At 43.3% G+C, this 21171-nt stretch overlaps 1 protein-coding gene across 1 annotated transcript in view; it reads left to right on the top strand.

The window, feature by feature from the left end:
• Positions 1–15597: 15597 nt before the first annotated feature.
• Positions 15598–21171, top strand: part of LOC145723332 (phospholipase DDHD1-like) — a 73432-nt gene continuing 67858 nt past the window's right edge. Inside the window, exon 1 of the mRNA XM_081829760.1 lies at positions 15598–16624. Coding sequence (XP_081685886.1) covers positions 15792–16624 — 833 coding nt within the window. The 5' untranslated portion in view covers positions 15598–15791. The remainder of the gene's footprint in view (positions 16625–21171) is intronic.

Raw genomic sequence — 21171 nt, 5'->3', positions numbered from 1 at the left:
TTTTGTGATAGCAGCCCAAATGGACTAAGACAGAATTTTTACAACTTTTACACTAATAATATATTTCTAAAAGCCATATATTAAAATGAACTTAGCTTGGTACTTAAGGAATATGCTAAATATCAACTCTTGAAAATAAATTCTGACCATATTTTGAAAAGCGAGAAACAGCATACTTGCATGGCAGGGACTTTGTAGAGAGTCTACTTTCCTCATCAAATCATCATGACCTTTAACCAGTCTGGTTCAGTATCTTTAAGCTCACAGCACACACCAAGCACCACATAAAGCAAATCTCCTTTCCCGTTCCCTGTTGTGGACCTCACCTGGGAAGCCCTCAGCCTCTTCCATACTTATCAACCTGTCCTAATGTTCCAGTGTAACAGCCAGGTTCCAGGCCTGTCTCTGACTGGCTCCTCTGACAGCAGCTCTGTAATTCTGTCCTTCCCTTGGAGGCCTCAGGGGTCCTCTCCTTTGTCTGAGTCATTCCTCACTTACCTGATTTGTTCCAGCCTTTCCGGGAAGGGGGAGAGAACGCCATTCCTTTACCTTGCACTATGGAATCGTTATAGGGAGAAAAAGGTAAAAATCTCTCCCCTACGACTATCTTAAGTTCCACCTACAGTGATCCATTCTTTTGTGTTAAACATTGATCTATCCCTACGACCCTCTTTTAAAATGTAAATACTGGGCGCCTGGGTGGCTCAGTTGGTTAAGCGACTGCCTTCGGCTCAGGTCGTGATCCTGGAGTCCCGGGATCGAGTACCGCATCGGGCTCCCTGCTCGGCAGGGAGCCTGCTTCTCCCTCTGACCCTTCCCCCTGTCATGTGCTCTCTGTCTCTCTCATTCTCTCTGTCTCAAATAAATAAATAAAATCTTTAAAAAAAAATAAAATAAAATAAAATAAAATGTAAATACTTCCAGAAGCCAGAGACTTTTAGCATGAATTAATTTATCTCATTTTCTCCCCCAGGACAGAGGAAACCAAGATAACAGAAACAACTCGGAGCAGAGAAAGCACTGAAATGCAGAAAAAGAGAGAAGAAAGGGAAGTTAGAAGCCCCGGGCAACACCAACCCTTTTCAATTTCATCATTAATATGGGCAGCATTGGACTTTTGAAAACAATATCCTACCTGAGCTACATCTTCAGAATGGTAGTTAACAGGTTTATTATTGCTGCCTTGTGCCAAAAATCAAGGATTAAATAGACTCATTAATATTTATGTAGTGGGATAATATTTTGAGATACTAACCTAGAGTTTTCCCCCTGATACCCACCTCCCTACCCTGTCCTCCCTACCCCCACCCAGTACTCTTAGGCCTTTCCTGGGCCCCCTGCAGCTAGGACCTTCTTTATTCATTGTCTCAGCCTAGAGCCTCCAAAGCCTGCTAAGCCCTAGATCTCTGCCCACTCAGCCTAGTGTGACAGAATAGAGGCAGCTTCACAGTGTCTCTTCTTGCCCAGAATGCCTGAGACGGCTTCAGGGAGGTTTCCATAGGCCACTGTGATGCTCCAGCTGAACAGTGGTCAACATACAGCTGAGAGAGGGCTGGCAAGCCTGAAGACTACTTGAGGTTGCGACCAGAAAGACACAACAGTGACCCACTGATCAATCATCAAAGATCAAACAGGTGCCAGGATGGATAAATGATGACAACATAAAAGAGATGCTCCTGACTCCCACCTCCAGTCTGACTCATTGGCACAGGTGAGCACCCCAGAACTCAGACCCTGAGATTAATTTTCGACCACCCGACAGAATAGAGAAAAAGAGAGCACATTTCTTACCTAACTGCCTGTGTAGCCTGGAATGTGTACCCTCCGCATCAATTAATAAAACAAGTTGCAATTTAACCAAATAGAGAGAAAAACATTTTTTTTTAATTTTTACTTTTAATTCCAGTATAGTTAACATATGGTGTGATGTAAGTTTCAGGTGTACAATATAGTGATTCAACAATTCCATACGTTGCTCAGTGCTCATCATGATCAGTGAGTGTACTGAGAGAAAAACATTTTTAAAGAAACAGGAAGATAGGGCACAAGTTGGACATGGACAGAAGCAAATGGAGAGCCTCTGCCTCAAAGCATGTGAGTCACGTGGTATTTGAACTTGAATGACATGCGTAAGGATCCTCTCCCTGGAAATCCAGTGCCAGGAACTCTTGCAAGGGGAGCGCCACCCACACTCGTGCTCCAGAGGCTTCTCATAGTGGGAACTCACACATGAAGCTGGTTAGGGTTATATTTCAGTTAGCGAGAGTTACACTAGGACATTTCTTTCAGACCCAGAATTCTGAAAATTCCTTTCCAAGAAGAACACTGAAGCCTGAACACTGTAAAGGAAAGGAAAGGGTGAGGATTGGGAGAACAAAATAAAATAAGATAAAACACAAAAATAAGTGAGGACAGGAATGAAAAAATGAGAGAAGTATAGAGAGATAATGCATAAGATCATGTAAGCAGTCTCTAAGCCACATCCAGTATTAACCCCACTCCCAGGACACCCCCACTAGCTCAATAGCTTTACTTTGCTCTAGGTTCACATGACATATCAATTCCATTGCTCACATCTTTGTTGTGATAATAATGGCATGCCAGATGCCTGCATTTGGCAAAAAGGCCAAAAGTCTTATGTAGTCCCCAACGCTGAATTTAGGAGTAGGAAAAATAATAAGAGGTCATAACTAGAAATGACTTTAGCTCAATTTCCTCATATGACAAATGAAAAAAAGTCAGACCCTTTACAGATAAATTGTTGCCAGAGGTCAAATGTCTAGTTGGTGACAGGCCTGAGCCTAGAATCCAGGTGTCCTAATTTCCTGTGCCATACTTACTCTGCTCCTTCATCCCCACATGCTGCTGTTCACGACACATCTTGAAACACATTTGCTTTCCCTGATTTCTGTCAATAGCACCAACTTTTTTTTCCTTCCATTTCTATGAAGGATGCAGTTAAGGACGGCTGAGATCAACAAGACCTACTGCATCCACCTACAGAAAGAAGGAGGCGGTGCCTGGTGGCTCAGTTGGTTAAGTGTCTGACTCTTGATTTCAGCTCAGGTCACAATCTCAGGGCTGTGGGATCGAGCCCCACATCGGGCTTGCACTCAGCAGGGTGTCTGCTTAGGATTCTCTCTCTCCCTCTCCCTCTGTCTCTCCCACTCATGCTCTCTATCTCTCTGTCTCAAATAAATAAATAAATCTTTAAAGAGAGAGAGAGAGAAAGTTATGATAGCCCAGAGACTCTATTTTTCCATCCCTAGAGCTCTACCTGGGAAAGTTCTGGAAAATGCTTGTAATAGTAATAAATAATAATAATTAAAAAAAAAAAAACAATTCATTGGCTCTATAGTCACTATATTAGACTATAGTCAGCTGATGTTTGGATAATAGCAGACCTCATTTGGGGAAAGGGTAAACCATCATTGCATCACCACGTCTTTGGTGAGCAATAAGGGACAGGCTTAACACACGGGAAGTAAGAAATCTGGGCAAGAAAAATGGGTTTTTGCTCAATGTTATTGCCAATTAAACAGAATTGTTATTTCTTTGAAAGAAGGAAACAGTGTTTATGTTCACGTAGGCCATCTTCTAAGAAGGTTGCAATATTTTTTTTCAATATGTATCAGAAAACTCTTTGTCCTTGGAGTAAAGCCAAACTTAAGGAAGCCTCCTTACCACAGGATATCTTTGTAATTAAGGAGGACCATTAAAAATGAATGGCATAGTCATTTTAAGGAGGCTGAGAAATTGTTCATGTGTCATGGACATTGAGAAGAAAAAAAAAAAAAACACCAGCACTTTCTGAAAATGGAAATCCCCCAATTCTTGATGCTGATGCTTCCTAATTTTTGTGGAAAGACAAAATTTCTTTAAAAGGACATTTCTGTTCAATTTGAAAAATGAGTTCTGGGCTGTTCTTATGTGTTATCAATTTATACAGAGTCTCATGGTACATTAGCATCACTTATCAGGCAGCTAGGTCTACCGAGAGACAGTATAATGGATGGAGGAAGTCAGTACATTATTCAGTCCTTTCTCGTGGGTTTTTCCAAAGCTAGATATCTAACGACATGCCTGTATAGACCATTTCTGGAACGGTTCCCTCATCTTTCCAATAATGGTAAGGCACCATGATCTTCTTTAATCCATCCTATACCCAATTGACTAATTAATCTTCCCTTTTAAAAAAGAGAGGGGGCTGAGAGGATGTTATTCTCTTACTAGAAATCTATCCATGTCTTCCTATCATGTACAGAATAAATTCTAGCCTTGTGAACATGGCATTCAGGGTCCTCTGTGATCTGGCACAAATTTTGCTTGGCACAAAGTGGCATGCAATTATAGCTTTACTTTCTATTTTTGTTGTTGTTGTTAACATGCCAGATGGACCTTTAATCCTATTCTTTTAGCTATTTTTTTTTTCCATGTAAACCTTTTGTTTTAATAAATAAGACCGATTCATGGCTTAGATTCAAAATCACATTTACAGATGAGAAACGCTTCTAGGCCCAAACAGGTGAACAGTGAAGCTACCAGTGCTGGCAGGAACGCATGCCCCCCATGCATCTGAAGCCTAAAGAGCAGAGACTGAATGTCAGAGAACACCGTACACATCACCCTCTAGACTCGAGAACTGACAGCAGAAGACGAGAGGAAGAGCAGAGACTCGGGGAAGCTCCAGTAACCACCATCTGATACCCTCACCTTCATGCTACAGAAGCAAATGAAAGTTGTGCTACTTTCAGATAAGCTAAGAAGGTTTCCTGATCATAGTAAGTGAAACTTTCTCTCATGCTAACAATTAGGCCAGGGCATTAGCTACAGAGAGGATCCACTGATAAATACAGAATATTAGAAGAGCGAAGAGGAAGCCACACAGATATCTTGTTTCTTCAAATATCAGAAACTTCCACCTGACAGCAGGAGAGCAATGGATGAACTCCACCTCGCCCAAAGGTTTAGTCCAAAAACTTCCTATTTGCATTTGCACCAAATAAGGCTCCCCGTACTTCTGGCATCATCTGCTGGGCTAGCTATTTTTTAAATTTTCATTTCCTCATTTGGCAATTTTCTATTTATAACTTTTGATGGAGGTATATTAGTTTTTCCAATACATAACTAGGAACTCTCTACCAATTAAGGTTTGTAATCTTATATCAGGAATGTTTTATGACATCTTTTTCAGAGTTGTTGATGATATTGACTTATGGGTGAATTTAGAAAGTCAAAACACTTATAGCTTAACTGGTAGGGCCAGAGTTTGTTTTCCAGGCAATTCATGTCTAGAATTTCTTTCTGGATACTTTCCTTCCCACCCTCTGCCCTTCCTGTTTTCTACTAGATTCATATAGAACTACTCAGAGTTTTCTGGTTCCAGATATTTCATACATTGACATTGACCGGTCTTAAGAGTTCTGACCCCTTGTGCCTTTACCAATCTGATAAACTATTGAGAATTATTGGGTTAATTTAAAAAAAAAAAAAAAAGCTGTCTTTTTCCTTCTGGGTGGCAGAACTTCCTTTGTGCTCAGGGCGCCCTCGCTGGACCCAAGCCTTAAGATTTTTGCAACCTGGGTGGGTAGAAGTGAAGAAGTTGTCATTTAAGAGTTGCAGGTTCATTTGCACCCAGAAGTGGAGACTTCTTTCTTCAACTTTGGAAGAGACTAGTAATTGTTCTTGGGAAAATCTATTAAGGTGCTTAACCTTGTTAGTAGGTTAACTTGACCACAGATGCCAGATGATCACATACTCTTCTGAAATTGAAGGGAAAGTTTGAAGGGGAAACTTTATGACTCTGGGCAGAGCGGTAGTACTCTAGGTTCCAGGTGAAACGTATGGCTCAGAGCTGGAAAGAGGGCTGATCCTCTCTCCTTCCCAGTCAACTTGGCACTGCTCTGGCAGGCACCCAGATGGTGGAGGCTTAGGGAGAATCAGAAGATGGCACCTTGGCAAGGCCACCACCAATATTAGGAGGAGACAGCACCATTGGCGAGACAACAGTAAGGTTCCTCTAAGCTATTTGGAGGCCAGGAAGGGTGCATGGGTGGACACAGTGTTGCCAGGGCAAGAGAAAAGGGATATGGTGGATAGGATGATTATTGTACACAGAACAGACCATAAGCAGATATAAGCCATCCTTTGGGAAACAACAAGAAATATTTGGAAATATGCAACTAGCAATCAAGTCAATGGGGACTCAAGTGATCATCTGGGCATTAAAAACTTATTATGACTTCATTTTACACTTAGTGAAAAGCCTGGCCATACCGGTTGCACACATTTTAAGGATAAATGTATGAAGACAATGCCCCTACCTTCATTATGGAACTCAGATTATGGGTGTATATGAAACTCTGTTAGGAAGGAAAGACCCACCATGGCAGGTCTGTTGAGGAACTATTTTAAGGCAGATTGAGCTTTGCAGTGCCTTCCCTATCAAAGTCTGAACAGTGACTTACAGAGGATGGGCCCCTGGTGGGCGCATGCGAGAATGATGACAATATCAGTTTAGGCCATGGAATGAAACAAATACCTAGAAGTACCCTGGTTCAGCGGTATAGACTGAGGGGCAGTTATGTGCAAGGCCCTGTGCCAGGTGAAGCAGGAACTAAAAAAGTGCTTACAGTTGGATTGATTTAAGGAAGGTCATATCTCCAATCATTCCAGGGACTTAAGCCTGCTATTCAAATACGATGGATTGTGTTCCTCTCAAAGAAGCTCCCATAAAATAACTTCTCATTTTTTTTTTCAAAATATATTAGACATCTGGGCGCCTGGGTGGCTCAGTTGGTTAAGCAACTGCCTTCGGCTCAGGTCATGATCCTGGAGTCCCGGGATCGAGTCCCGCATCGGGATCCCTGCTCAGCAGGGAGTCTGCTTCTCCCTCTGACCCTCCCCCCTCTCATGTACTCTCTCTCATTCTCGCTCTCTCAAATAAATAAATAAATCTTTAAAAAAATATATATTAGCCATCTGCAGTATCTACATAATTATGGTTTTCTCTTATTTGGCTTTTCCAACAATCTGTATGTGCTTATCTCTCCTGCCCCACTCTCTGTCTTCTATCTAGTTCTTCAAATCCTGGATCAGTGTGTACATGATTCTTTCTGCCTGGAATATTCTTCTGCAGCCCACCTCCACTCTCCTTTTCAGCTACCTTTTATTCACCTTCCAGATCCTGCTTTAAGCGTCTCTTTTTCTGGGAGGCTTCTATGACTGTCTCCACCCTTGCCCTCACAGGTGGGTTGGGCAACCCTCTGAGTGCTGCAACAGCACCCTTCAAGGTCTTTTCATGGCTCCTTTCAACTTTACATCTGCCTATTTGTCCATTTTCCCACTGGGCTATGAGTTCTGTCCCTAACACTGTGCTTGGCTCATACTTAATAGGCATGCTATATATATGTGTTCATTTCAATTGATCTGTTGTCAGTTTCCCCTAACAACTGTTACCCCTTGAGAGAGAGGTCATATCAATTGTCCTTTATCTTACAAGTAGGAAAATATTGCCTGACCATTATTTATAGGAGCTGAAAGATGTCACTGAAAATAAAATTCCATTTGCATCCTTTACCTCCCTAAGAATTATAATAATGAATTCCATGTTTCACCTCTGACTCAGACTATGAAGTCTTCAAATCAAACAACTCCAAGAGGGGCACCTGGGTGGCTCAGTCATTAAGCATCTGCCTTCGCTTCAGGTGATGATCCCAGGGTCCTGGGATCGAGCCCCGCATCAGGCTCCCTGCTCAGCGGGAAGCCTGCTTCTCCCTCCCTCACTCCCCCTGCTTGTGTTCCCTCTCTCGCTGTGTCTCTCTCTGTCAAGTAAATAAATAAAATCTTAAAAAAAAAAAACCTCCAAGAAAGTTTCACTTACCTTAAAATTCATTTGGTGCTAGTAGGGCTCTCATAGTTTTCATGATCTTTGAAGGAGATCAGAAATTTGTAGATATCAAAGAATCTCAGAGGTCCCTGGTCTCCTCAAAAGAAGATTTTTTTTTTAAGTTAGAAGTAATTCTTTTTTTTTCTTTTTTTTAAAGATTTATTTATTTATTTGACAGTGAGAGACACAGTGAGAGAGAGAACACAAGCAGGGGGAGTGGGAGAGAGAGAAGCAGGCTCCCCTCTGAGCAGGGAGCCCGATATAGGACTCCATCCCAGGACCCTGGGATCATGACCTGAGCCGAAGGCAGACGCTTAACGACTGAGCCACCCAGGCGCCGCTCAAAAGAACACTTCAAAGTGCATGGAAGAGTACTTAAAATTTCATTTTTAGCCCCGCAGGCTGTAAGGCCAGCTGTGTTAAAGGGGAGAGGGGCAGAGTTGCAACTAGAACTTTGTGTTACCTAAAATTCGGGTCTATGTCCTCTCCTAGGAGCTGCACCAAGGTAGAGAAGCCAGAAAAGGTTTGAAATCAGCTCCAGAGAAGAGGATACAAGTAATTACAGGCCATCTAAAGACTCAGAAGTCCAGTTCCCTTTTCCTGACCTTATTCTGAGAGGAACAAGTTTAAGTAACTGAGGAATCACAGGGATAACTGAAATGTAAATAAATAAGGTGCTTTAGATGTTGAATACCACTAATTCTACTTCATAAAATGTAGAGATAAAAAGAAAGCCAGAGGGGAAAAGGAGGGGGGAAAAAAAGGAAACCTTTGGAAATACCGGAAGGTGTTCTGTTATATAATGTGTTTTCACCAGCGGTGCTGGTGATGGCTGTGGGAGGCTCCACAAGGACTTTCATATACATCATCCTATGTTTTCTTTTTTTTTTAATTTTAAAGATTTTTATTTATTTATTTGACAGAGAGAGACACAGCGAGAGAGGGAACACAAGCAGGGGGAGTGGGAAAAGGAGAAGCAGGCCTCCTGCTGAGCAGGGAGCCCAATGCGGGGCTCAATCCCAGGATCCTGGGATCATGACCTGAGCTGAAGGCAGATGCTTAACGACTGAGCCACCCAGGAGCCCCATTATCCTATGTTTTCTTAAAGTGAGGCAAGTATCATCATTATTCCCACGCACTGGTGATGAATTTGAGCTAAAAGCTCACATAGCTAATCTTTGACACGACTGAGAGCTGAACCTAAGTCTGTCTGCAACCTATGTGGGATTTCTATGACCCCTGTGGAAAGTGATTTTATTCAAATCGGGGAGTCAGCAAGATTGATGTGGTCATACAAGGAGAAGGCTACTTGGAATAGAGGAACCTCTAAGACAGTGGGAGTGGTCAACACCATATTATTCTCCATTTGATTTTACTCAAGGGGCGCCTGGGTGGCTCAGTTGGTTAAGCGACTGCCTTTGGCTCAGGTCATGATCCTGGAGTCCCTGGATGAGTCCTGCATCGGACTCCCTGCTCAGCAGGGAGTCTGCTTCTCCCTCTGACCCTCCCCCCTCTCATGTGCTCTCTATCTCATTCTCTCTCTCAAATAAATAAATAAAATCTTCAAAAAAAAAGTTATTTAATTATACAAGTAACATATAAATGTATGTTCATCCTATAAAGTTCAAATAATATAGAACTTAAGGTCTAACTTCATTTCCTCACCACATTCCAGGACTAGCTATGTGGGTAATTTGTAGCTTATTCTTTCAGATTTTTACTGATGATTTACATATATATAGGTGAATATATATGTATACATATGCACGTATGTATATTGTACATGTATAGTGTGGATTTCTGTGGTTTTTTAAGATGTATTTATTTCTTTGAGCGAGAGAGAGAGTGAGCAAGAGTGAGCGTGGGGGGCAGGGACAGAGGGACAGGGAGAGAGAGAATCCCCAGCAAACTCCCCACTGAGTAAGAAGCCCTGTGGGCCTCGATCCCATGACGCCTGAGATCATGACTTGAGCTGATATCAAGAGTCAGACAGACACTCAACCAACTGAGCCACCCGGACACCACTGGATTTCTGTTTTTAATGTAAAAATACTACCAAACCACACGGTGCCTGTGTGGCTCAGTCGGTTAAGCATCTGCCTTCTGCTCAAGCTATGATCCCAGGGTCCTGAGATTGAGCCCTAGTCAGGCTCCCTGCTCAGTGGGGAGCCTGCTTCTCCTTCTCCCTGCCCCCCACTTGTGCTCTCTCTCACTATCTCTCTCTCTCAAATAAATAAATAAAATCATTTAAAAAAAAGTTCTCCAGTAAAGATTAATCTAGCCATTGTCTACATATTTTTTTGATTTTATTTATTTTTTTTTTAGAGAGCGAGCGAGAGAGAAACAGCATGAGAGGAGAGAGGGTCAGAGGGAGAAGCAGGCTCCCTGCTGAGCTGGGAGCCCGATGTGGGACTCGATCCCAGGACCCTGGGATCATGACCTGAGCCGAAGGCAGACGCTTAACCATCTGAGCCACCCAGGCGCCCGCCATTGTCTACATATTTGACAAAGATGTTTAAACACTTGTGCCTGCAGATTCACACTGACTGTTTATAGTGGATTGAATAGTGTGCCCCCCAAATTCTTGTTCATCTGGAACCTCAAGATGCAGCCTTTCTTGGAAATACAGTCTTTGCAGATGTAATTCGCTAAGATGAGGTCATACTGGGGGCTCCTGGGTGGCTCAGTCAGTTAGGTGTCTGACTCTTAATCTCACCTCGGTCTTATCTCACAGTTGTGAGTTTAGGCCCTGTGTTGGGCTCCACGCTGGGTGTGAAGCCTACTTAAAAAAAAAAAAAAGTCATACTGGATTAGAGTGAGCCCTAAATCCAATAACTGGTATCCTTATAAGAAAAGGAGAGGTCAGACATACAGACACTCAAGGAAGAAGGCCATGTGATGACAGAGGCAGAGATTGGCATAATGCAGCTACAGACCAGGAAACACCACAGACTGCCAGCAACCATCAGAAGCTAGAAGAGAGGTAAGGAACAGTTCCTTCCTCAAAGCCTTCAGAAGGAACCAGCTTCGACAACACCTTGATTTTGGACTTCCAGCATTAAAAACTGTGAAAGAATGAAATTCTTTTGTTTTAAGCCACGCAATTTGTGGAAATGTAGTTATGGCAGCTCTAGGAAACTACAATGCACTGTCCCTCTATGTCTTCATTAAAATTATCTCCAAAGCACCTCTCAAGAGCATCTCAAGAGATATGTAGTTTCTAACCTGAAAGTATGGTAAGATGAGTGATCAAGGTTTATAATTTCTAACTTGAGAAGTATAATAATATGAATAATCAGATGAAGGACTGTGAGCTCTCATTGATGATTAAGAATTAGTTTGAAATTCTAAACTGAAGAAGAAAGAATGAGTTATAAATGCAAGGTGGTTGTTATTCATTTATATTTAAAATACAGGTTATTTAATCTTAAAGAAGATTAAATTTCTGAAGAACTTTGCTTTCCCACCATCCCATTATAATTTGTTAATGATATTACCCTAATGGCTATCTAGTATGGTTCCAAAGGCAATGGGAAAGCTGTGAAAGGAGTTTGTGGGCTTGTGAGTCTATAATCATATACTGATTGACATTTGAAATGCTGACTTATGATGTAAGGATAAACACACTGTCTTAAGCAGCAGTTGCAAAAACAATGAATTGATTCTACCACTCAGTCCTTTAAAAACTCAGCAAATTACTCAGAGTTGCACTAGTGGAAATCCCTACTGAAACATAGCTTCTTTTTCTTTTCTTTCTCACTTCTTATATGAAAATCAGAATAAACTACACATATACAATATGCTGCATCTAAGTCTTAGCAAAACTTAAGATGATCAATTACTTGTTGAAGGTAACTGATATGAATTATATACTATATATGTACTATGTATGAATTATATACTATATAGTTTGTGAATAAATGAATAGGTACTTTGGGTTTACCTCTGGTGTGAGAAAGGAAAAAATCCTGGAGCATAAAAGTCGTCAAATGCATCTACAGTGGATGCATAATGTGGATCTCACAATAGTCTATGGTTATAGTCTAACTCACTTTTCTGTAATAAAAGGACAGGGATATAACCAAAAGACAGGGATAAGCCAAATCTTCTCTTTCAGATATAAACAAGCTAATGAGGATTTTGTGGCTGCCTCCATAAAGAATGCATCAATATTGTATTGATCTGCAATCTGTTTCATTTGAATATATACCTTCAATGCCATTGACCTTTATTTCCAAAAGGAATATAAAAAAATTTTTATGGGGTTTTGATAGGTACAACTTTGAGGGCAGACCTCTTACAAATCTTTAAGTAAATGCATTTGATAATTCTACATTTTAAGTGTGACTTCAATTAACATAAAAACAAAAACAAACCATCAGCAAAATAGCAGTAGACAATAAATATTTGTTGAATGAATAAATAGAAGGATGAATGACTTGATTCATTATGTATTCCTATGTTATTTCTGCTCATGTAGCTACATTTTTATTGTAATTTGGCTTCCTCTATTGATCTGTCTTTAGGGAAAGAATGACTCCTGCGGTCATTCTGGCATTACAATTATATTCCTCAGAGGAACTAAAAAGTTGGCATTCTGGGTTTATTTAAAGATACCTCTAGACTGTGAATGCTTCACTGTAGGGCCTAGCTAGTGCCTAGAACTTAGCAAACATCTAATATATGTTCAGTGAAAGTTCTCTGCTTTAGTCTAGGTTATCATTCCTTTTAATCTGTTCACCCCCCCCCCCAAAAAAAACACTCTCTGCCATGGTCCAAATGTTTGTGTATCCCCCAGAAGTCATATGTTGAAATCCTAATCCCCAAGGTTATGAGCTTAGGAGGTGGGCCCTTATAAAAAGAAGCCTCACAGAGCTCCCTAGCCCCTTCTGACATGTGAAGACCCAATAAAAAGATGACCATCTATGAGCCAGCAAGATCTCACCAAACACCAAATCTTCCAGCACCATGATCTTGAACTTCCCAGCCTCTAGAACTGTGAGAAATAAATGTTTGTTGTTTATAAGCTATCCAGCTTATGGTATTTTGTAGTAGCATGAACAGCTAAGACAGTCTCATTTTAAGAAACTAGATAGTGATCCTAAAAATAAAACATACAATAAAAATTTAAATGTAGTGGGTGGTTTATCAAACAGGAGATAGAGCAAACAGGGGTATGGTTATACGACCACCCTCTTTCTCCATTCTAAATTTCTATCAATATGCAATGGACAAAGCCATGTCAGGTGTGGGTGTGGGTTATTGGTTCAGAATAAATTACATGGCATAAGGCCTAATGGCCCAATATTTTTATACAGGTGAAAATAGATTAAAATGAACAATAGGGAAACCTTAAAAAGAGAAGAAAAGGGAAAGGTGGCATAAACTTCACCATGTAACTCTTGAGAGATGGGGAGGGAAAGATGGTCATTGTTGTCAGATAGCCCGTCATGTCTAATGGGGAAGGGAGGATAGCAGGACGTGCAGATGATGTGCTTCAGTCTTTAATAGTACAAACCACCTGGCTTTGCCTTTTTTTCTTTCCCACACCAACCAGAACTTCCTCAGGCTTGGTTCCACATCCCACTGGTTATTGCAGCAGCCTGGATCCCCAAATGCCAGAAGTCTAAATCAATCATACTTATTTGGCTTATGGGAAGGAGGCTTGGTCTTGCATAATGATTAAAATACAACATAATGCTTTACATACAACTATGAATGTTCAGATATTGCAGTGTCAATTGCATACAATCATATCAGAAGCTATACAGGTAGACTATGTTCCATCAAGAAATAGAGATATTTTAAATGTTATGATATCCCTTATTTTTTTTAAAAGATTTTATTTATTTATTTGAGAGAGAGAATGAGAGACAGAGAGCACGAGAGGGGAGAGGGTCAGAGGGAGAAGCAGACCCCCCGCTGAGCAGGGAGCCCGATGTGGGACTCGATCCCGGGACTCCAGGATCATGACCCGAGCCGAAGGCAGTCCCTTAACCAACTGAGCCACCCAGGCGCCCGATATCCCTTATTTTGAATCCCCTTTATGGTACTTACTCTACTATAATGTATCTGGGTACTTGTCTGTATCCCCCACTAGAGTGTAAGGTCCTTAAAGAAGGAACTGAGTCTCTCCCATTCCCCTTTGTATTGACACCCAGAACAAAAGTGCCTGGCACATATATTAAAGCACTGTAGAATAAATGCTTTCATGGGTAGTAAATAGAACAAAGCTCATAACCAAACTTCTTATTCTGCATGTTGTCATAGAAAGACTGGAGAAGAAACTGAAAAGCAAGTATTCAGAAAACAGTATAAATGGAGATGAGGGCTCTGATTTTAGATGCTTTGAATCAGGGCTGCCGTGTCCAGTTGGGCATGTTGTTCACCACATAAAATTATCATTTGGGCGAGGGCACAAATTGGAGCAAAAATCCAGCCCATGCTCTGCTTTCTAAGCCATGAACTTCAGCACTATTCCATATGTTGTATTGCACACAGGAGGCAATGCCCTTTCTTTCAAATTCATATAGCACTGCACAAGCTAGAGACAGCCATGCTTTAAATTATGACTTAATCTCTAACAGGTTAGGTCACAGGGCAAGAAAAACTGCCCCACTGATCTGATTCTCCACAAGAGGAGTAAAAGAAACAGTGTAGACTGTCTGGTCATGAATTGAGAACACTGGAGGTTGGAGATTGTTTTTCTCTGGATTCTCAACATAGGATAGGGTGTTGCGCTTATAAAATTAAACTTTTTTTGTAATATAAAAGAACTACACAGTGGAGGTTCAGCATTCAACCAGATCCCAGAAAGTGAGCTACAGAGTCAGAGAGGCATAAAGAACAGGAAGAAACCGTGAAGATCATAGAATTCCACTGCTGGAAGACACTTTAGAGATCTGTTCCAATAATCACTTCATTTTACAGATGAGGAAACCAAAAAGATCAAAATGAAGTGACTTGCCTGTGGTTAGTAAAACTAAGTCTAGGACCCACTGTTTTCTGGCTTTCAATATAATAATCAATCACAACTGGCTGCACTCGCCATCAATTATAATCAACATTGATTGTGCACCCGCTGTGTAGGAGAGGTTGAGACATACGGACTCGGTCTCCATCAAAGGCCTTACAGTGAGGTTGCGAAAGCAGTAAATAAGTATTTAAAATTACACAATAATAGGAGGTGGCCTATGAAGGAAGGTTTAGACTCAGGTTTCTGAGAGGGGATGGTGATGTCAACATTAGGATCACTGGCATGGGGTGGAATGCCTTTGTGTGGGCCAACAGTTCTGGAGGGACCAGAGCTGGGTGACTGAGAAGTTCCCAGATGAGGACCTAAGGTCACAAAAGCAATGTCAGGAGAACCCAACTTCCTGGGGCCCTCTCCTGTAGCTTAAGCCCTCGGGCTCATGACCCAGAATACAAGGCTGCGTGGGATATCAAGCCTCTCCTTATCTGGGCTCTGACCCCTAGAAAGGCGGGGGCCGAGGCAGGTGTGCAGGGAGAGGAGAGTGGAGGCGGAAGACAATTGAGGCATCTGAGGAGTTGCAGATGCCCTGAGCGGACCCACCACCGGAGGCCAGAGAGAAGAGCCAAGCTGTTCGCACGGGGCCTGAGCTGATAAGAGGCTTCCGGGGCGGCGCGCGCGGCCGGCGGGGTGGGGCCGGGGCCAAGCACCGCCCATGTCGGGCTGCGCGACAATGGGGCGGGCGGTGGAACGCGGCTGCGGCTGCCGCGGGCCTCGGGGGGGCGGAGCCACCGCCGCTGCCTCCGCAGCACCGGTTGGGATTTGAAAGATTAAAAACTACCGGTGGAGAGGGCGACGGCGTTGAATGTGCGGCGGAAGCGCTGGGGGCCGCGGCTCGGCGCAGGGCCGGGCAGCCGGCGGCGTCTCCACACCATGAATTACCCGGGCCGCGGGTCCCCGCGGAGCCCTGAACATAACGGCCGTGGCGGCGGCGGCGCAGCCTGGGAGCTGGGCTCGGATGCGGAGCCGGCCTTCCGCGGCGGCGTCTGCTGCTTCGACCACCTGCCCGGCGGGGACCTAGGCGACGGCGAGGTGCCCCTGGCCCTGCTGCGCGGGGAGCCCGGGCTGCACTTGGCGCCGGGCGCGGAGGACCACAACCACCACCTGGCGCTGGACTCCTGCCTCAGTGACGAGAACTACGACTTCAGCTCCGCGGAGTCGGGCTCCTCGCTGCGTTACTACAGCGAGGGCGAGAGCGTCGGCGGCGGCAGCTCCTCATCGCTACACCCGCCGCCGCAGCCGCCGCTGGTCCCGTCGAGCGCGGGGGGCAGCGGGGTGGCGGGAGGAGGGCTCGGGGAGAGGAAGCGCACCCGGCCTGGCGGAACGGCCGCCAGGCACCGCTACGAGGTGGTGACGGAGCTGGGCCCCGAGGAGGTTCGCTGGTTCTACAAGGAGGACAAGAAGACTTGGAAGCCCTTCATCGGCTATGACTCGCTCCGCATTGAGCTCGCCTTCCGAACGCTGCTGCAGGCCACGGGTGGCCGACCCCGGGCCGAGAACCCGGACGGCGACCGTGCGTGCGGCCGGGCCTCCAGCTCTGGGGAGGACGAGGACGAGGACCGCGTCTGCGGCTTCTGCCCGCGCGCTGCGGGGCACGAGCCCGAGATGGAGGAGCTGGTGAACATCGAGCGGGTGTGTGTGCGGGGCGGCCTCTACGAGGTGGATGTGACCCAAGGAGAGTGCTACCCGGTGTACTGGAACCGTGAGTAGCCGGCCCGGGGGAGGGAGCGGGACGGGCTGCTTCTGGGGCGGACGAGCCCCCGGGTGGGTTTGGGACTTAACCGCCGCGGAGAGCGAGGCGCTTGAGGCCTGGCGTTTGGTAGGAGCAGGGTGGAGATTAGACCCGCAGAGCCGGCAGGTGAAGGGTAAACGAGCAGATGGCAAAATCCAAGCCCCCTGGGGTTCAGAAGGAGAAGATTGCTGCCATGGTAGCGCTTCCTGGGTGAGCTGGGTGCTGCTGCCATCCTCTGGAGGTGATCCAGGAACGGATGCCCAGCCCGAAGGTTTAATTTCTCGATCCTGCCTGAGCTTTGTCCACCTGAGGATCTGATTCGGTCTCATTTACCTTGAACTGCCTATGATTTAAAGAGCAATCTGTCCTCTGAAGTGGGAATGTTTGAGATGATGTGCACGAGAATCAACAGTTCAGTTATGGACTCAGGAAAAAAACATTAATCCCAGGCGGGAAAGGAAAGGAGATAGGTTGTTTCCACCGGGTGCGTTCGGGAGAAGTGGAAAGCACTGTGTGAAGCATTGCTGGCAAATGGGTCCGCTGACTCTCTGTGGAATGTTCGTTCTTACGTTCTTGTTTACATATTCTCAGTTTGCTTCTTTTTTTTTTTTTTTTTATGTTTTGTTGCTTCTTAACCTTGAAAAATTACTGAGGCTTATGCCTTGGGTTTCCTCGTCTATAAAATAGAGATAATTGGGCGCCTGGGTGGCTCAGATGGTTAAGCGTCTGCCTTCGGCTCAGGTCATGATCTCAGGGTCCTGGGATCGAGTCCCGCATCGGGCTCCCTGCTCCTTGGGAGCCTGCTTCTCCCTCTGCCTCTCTCTCTCTGTCTCTAATGAATAAATAAATAAAATCTTAAAAAAAAAAAAATCTAAAAAAAAAGAGATAATTGTATCTATCTTGTGGAGTTGTGGAGATTAAATGAAATAAGGTACCTAACTGGCTTGAAACTGTGCTTGGCACAAGTGTGATTTATAAGTGTTAACAGTAGGTTCTTACTCAATTAGACAGCAACACAATTTTTGTAATTAAATTCGGTTAAAAGCAAATGTTACATATGTAATATATAATAGATATTCTACTGTGACAGAAACTATTGGCCACCAGTAATTTGTAGTATATAGTTTTAGTTTTTATGGACCTAGTGCTCTAACTCAGATATCTGTCTTCATTGGTTGTCACTAGCCTTAGGTCTTTCATACATTTTACAGTATTCTGTCTTATACTAATATATATTGATGATTTAGCTTCCTTTCTATATGTCTAGCAATCTATGGGCAGAGCCCACCTTTATCTTCATACTCTCATTGGGCCTGGTGCAGTAGATATTTAATAGGTATTGAACTGCACGAGTGATTCTGATAATGTTAAAACGTATGTGAAGCATGAGTCACTAAGATAGCAATTATAGTGTGTGTCAAATCAAATAAAATAAGCGTAGCAGAAAATTTAATTTCTTACTACACTTATGGATGACATTGAAAGCATTCGTTAACATTTTCACAAGACCAGATTCATATGGGATTTGTCACATCACTCCTTTTGATTACAAGCTCACTAAGGTTAGAGTATGCTTGTATTCACTTATTTATTCATTCATTCAGCTTTTTCATTTTTGCCAAGTATTTGTATGTGCATAATACAGTAGTCTCATGAAGGCATTAGGAAAGGTAGAAAAGACTATCCTTACCCTTCAGGAGTTTCCCATTTAGTCTTTTCTTCAAATGTCCTAGACATCACTCTAGATTTTTTTCCTTTGAATATAGAAAAACAAGGACTTGGTGGAGCAGGAAAGTTGGATAAAATGCAGGGCATCCTTGGAGAAGAGTCTGGAGACCAAAGGATGAATCCTACCCTTAAATCGACTGAAGTATATTTACTTAGAATATTGTGTATTCTTTTGGTTTATGGTAAAATTGTGTTTTTGTTAAAGATTTTATTTATTTATTTGAGAGAGAGAGCATGAGAGAGAGATCATGAACAGGGTAGGGGTAGGGTAGAGGGAGAAGCAGACTCCCCACTGAGCAGGGGAGTCTGTATGAGGATCCCAAGACCCTGGGATCATGACCTGAGCCAAAGGCAGATGCTTAACCCACTGAGCCACTCAGGTGCCCTATGGTAAAATTGTTAATGCTTGCATAGTGCTTTACTGTTTATAAAGTGATTTTTCACATTATTTCATAGTGATACCAAATTAATGCTAACATTCTATTCATGAAGAAATAGGCTCAGTAAAATTAATGAACTTGTCCAAGGTTATTCAGCTAGAAAGTGGTGAAGCATTTTAGAGTCTACTGGGGGAATAGGTGTGGTGTCCAAAGAGCATCTGACACACCACCCAAGGGTGAGGGTATCAGGAAAGCGTTCCAGATAATGTAAGACTGAATCCTAAAGGATGAATATAATCAAGCAAAAAAAAAAAAAAAAATGGGGAGATGCAGGGAAAGGCATTCCAGCCAGATGGGGTAATGTATACAAAGACACAGAAGCATGAAAATGCACGGCATTTTGAGGAAATTAAGGCTGCACCTGCAGGGGCCAAGACACATAGGGTAGGCGTGGGATTTTTTTTTTTTTTTAAGATTTTATTTATTTATTTGACACAGAGAGAGAAAGCACAAGTAGGCAGAGAGGCAGGCAGAGAGAGGAGAAGCAGGCTCTCCACTGAGCAGGGAGCCGGACATGGGGCTCGATCCCAGGACCCAGGGATCATGACCTGAGCTGAAGGCAGCCGCTTGACCAACTGAGCCACCCAGGCGCCCCGGGTAGGCGTGGGATTTGACCACCACAGAGACAGAGGCGTTTGGTCAAAGACAGGAGGAGATTATGAATGGTGCATTTGGAGAGTAGTTAGGAAAGGAACAAGAGTAGATACGCAGTGCTAAGGACTTTGGACTATATGCTGTATTAAGAAACCAAATAATTGAGGGCGCCTGGGTGGCTCAGTCATTAAGCGTCTGCATTTGGCTCAGGTCATGATCCCAGGGTCCTGGGATCGAGTCCCACATTGGGCTCCCTGCTCGACGGGAAGCCTGCTTCTCCCTCTCCCACTCCCCCTGCTTGTGTTCCTGCTCTCGCTCTCTCTCTCTGTCAAATAAATAAATAAAAAATCTTAAAAAAAAAAAAAAAAAGCAAATAATTGAAGGTTCTCTGTTACTTAGGTGATTAGTGACAACACAAAGGTTGAATTGTAGAGTTGGGGTATGTCATTAGAATGGTAGTGTCCTAAATCAAGAAAGAAACCGTGAAGGCCTACAGAAGTTAACCTGAAAGGAAATGTGGACTTAGTCTTCTCAAATCTTTTCAAAAGCAGATAGCCAATTATAACTTATAAATAAATTTTTGTTAACTCGCATAACAGCAACACCTATTTTCACTCCATTTTAGCATTTTCTAAATAGTTTTCTACAGTATACAATCCTGTGGGTGTCCCAGGCCTTCATATGAACTACAATGAAAACAAAATGGTGCTTATTGTCCCTCATTGACCACGTCTCGCAAAATCCCATGTCACTTTGCTCTAATTGGTTCTTCAGGTCTGTCTGTATTATATAAGTTTTCATACCTTCTCGTGAGTGTTCAATCCCAGTATGGTGTCTTCAGCTTTTGCAGCTTTTGACTTCTTTCTCATTTTACTTTTCTTTTTTAATTCCTCTGGAAGCTTTCCGAAGAATGAAATGAAAGTTAAAAAAAAAAAAACTTCAAAAAGTTCCTACAGATGGTGGTGTAGGATTCCAGTGGTCATTTAGGCTTTTGTGACCTAATTGAACCCACTGCATCTGGGTGTCGTGGACAATAAGTTAGCTATGCCTAGTCTAGAAGAAAGGTGTAATTTATATTTGCTCTTCCTTTTGAACTCTTTTTTTTTTTATTTATTTATTTGACAGAGAGAGAGAGAGAGCACAGGCAGGGGGCGTGGCAGGCAGAGGGAGAGGGAGAAGCAGGCTCCCCGAGGAGCAGGGAGCGCAAGCAGGGAGCGCGACCCGGGGCTCGATCCCAGGACCCTGGGACCATGACCTGAGCCGAAGGCAATCACTTAACCAACTGAACCGCCCAGGCACCCCTTCGTTTTGAACTCTTACTAGCAGACAAAATTTGAACTAATTTGTGGTATATGAATCAGAAGGGGAATAGAATTTGTCTTCTATAGATAGGAAGCCCATATTATTACATGAGAAAAAAGAATTATCATTTTATTGTCTGTTTAGATATTTTTCTTACTGCATGTAGACATTTTAGATAAAAATTGATTCTTGCTGAGTAATGGCTAAGTGAATTCCCTTGCTCCCCCTCTTCTTCCTAAGCTACTTGTAGCCATCTTGTAGGCTTGTTTTGAGAATTGTTACATAGAACATGCCTGGTTGGCACAAAGTACTAGGTGTTAACTATATCTATGTGGATCTCAGAAAACAATAATCCCTACTTGTAGAAACTCATGTGAAGGTTCATAAGGCTGACCAGTGCAAAACTGTCAAGTACAGGTTTTGTTGTTACTGGCCTGTACCTCACCATAGGTGAAAG

The sequence above is a fragment of the Leptonychotes weddellii genome, chromosome 9 (genome assembly GCF_054177405.1).
Source record: "Leptonychotes weddellii isolate Sample4059 chromosome 9, ASM5417740v2, whole genome shotgun sequence".
In the NCBI taxonomy this organism is placed as follows: Eukaryota; Metazoa; Chordata; class Mammalia; order Carnivora; family Phocidae; genus Leptonychotes; species Leptonychotes weddellii.
The sequence above is the reverse complement of the archived record's forward strand: the minus strand, read 5'-3'. Positions and strand labels throughout refer to the sequence as shown.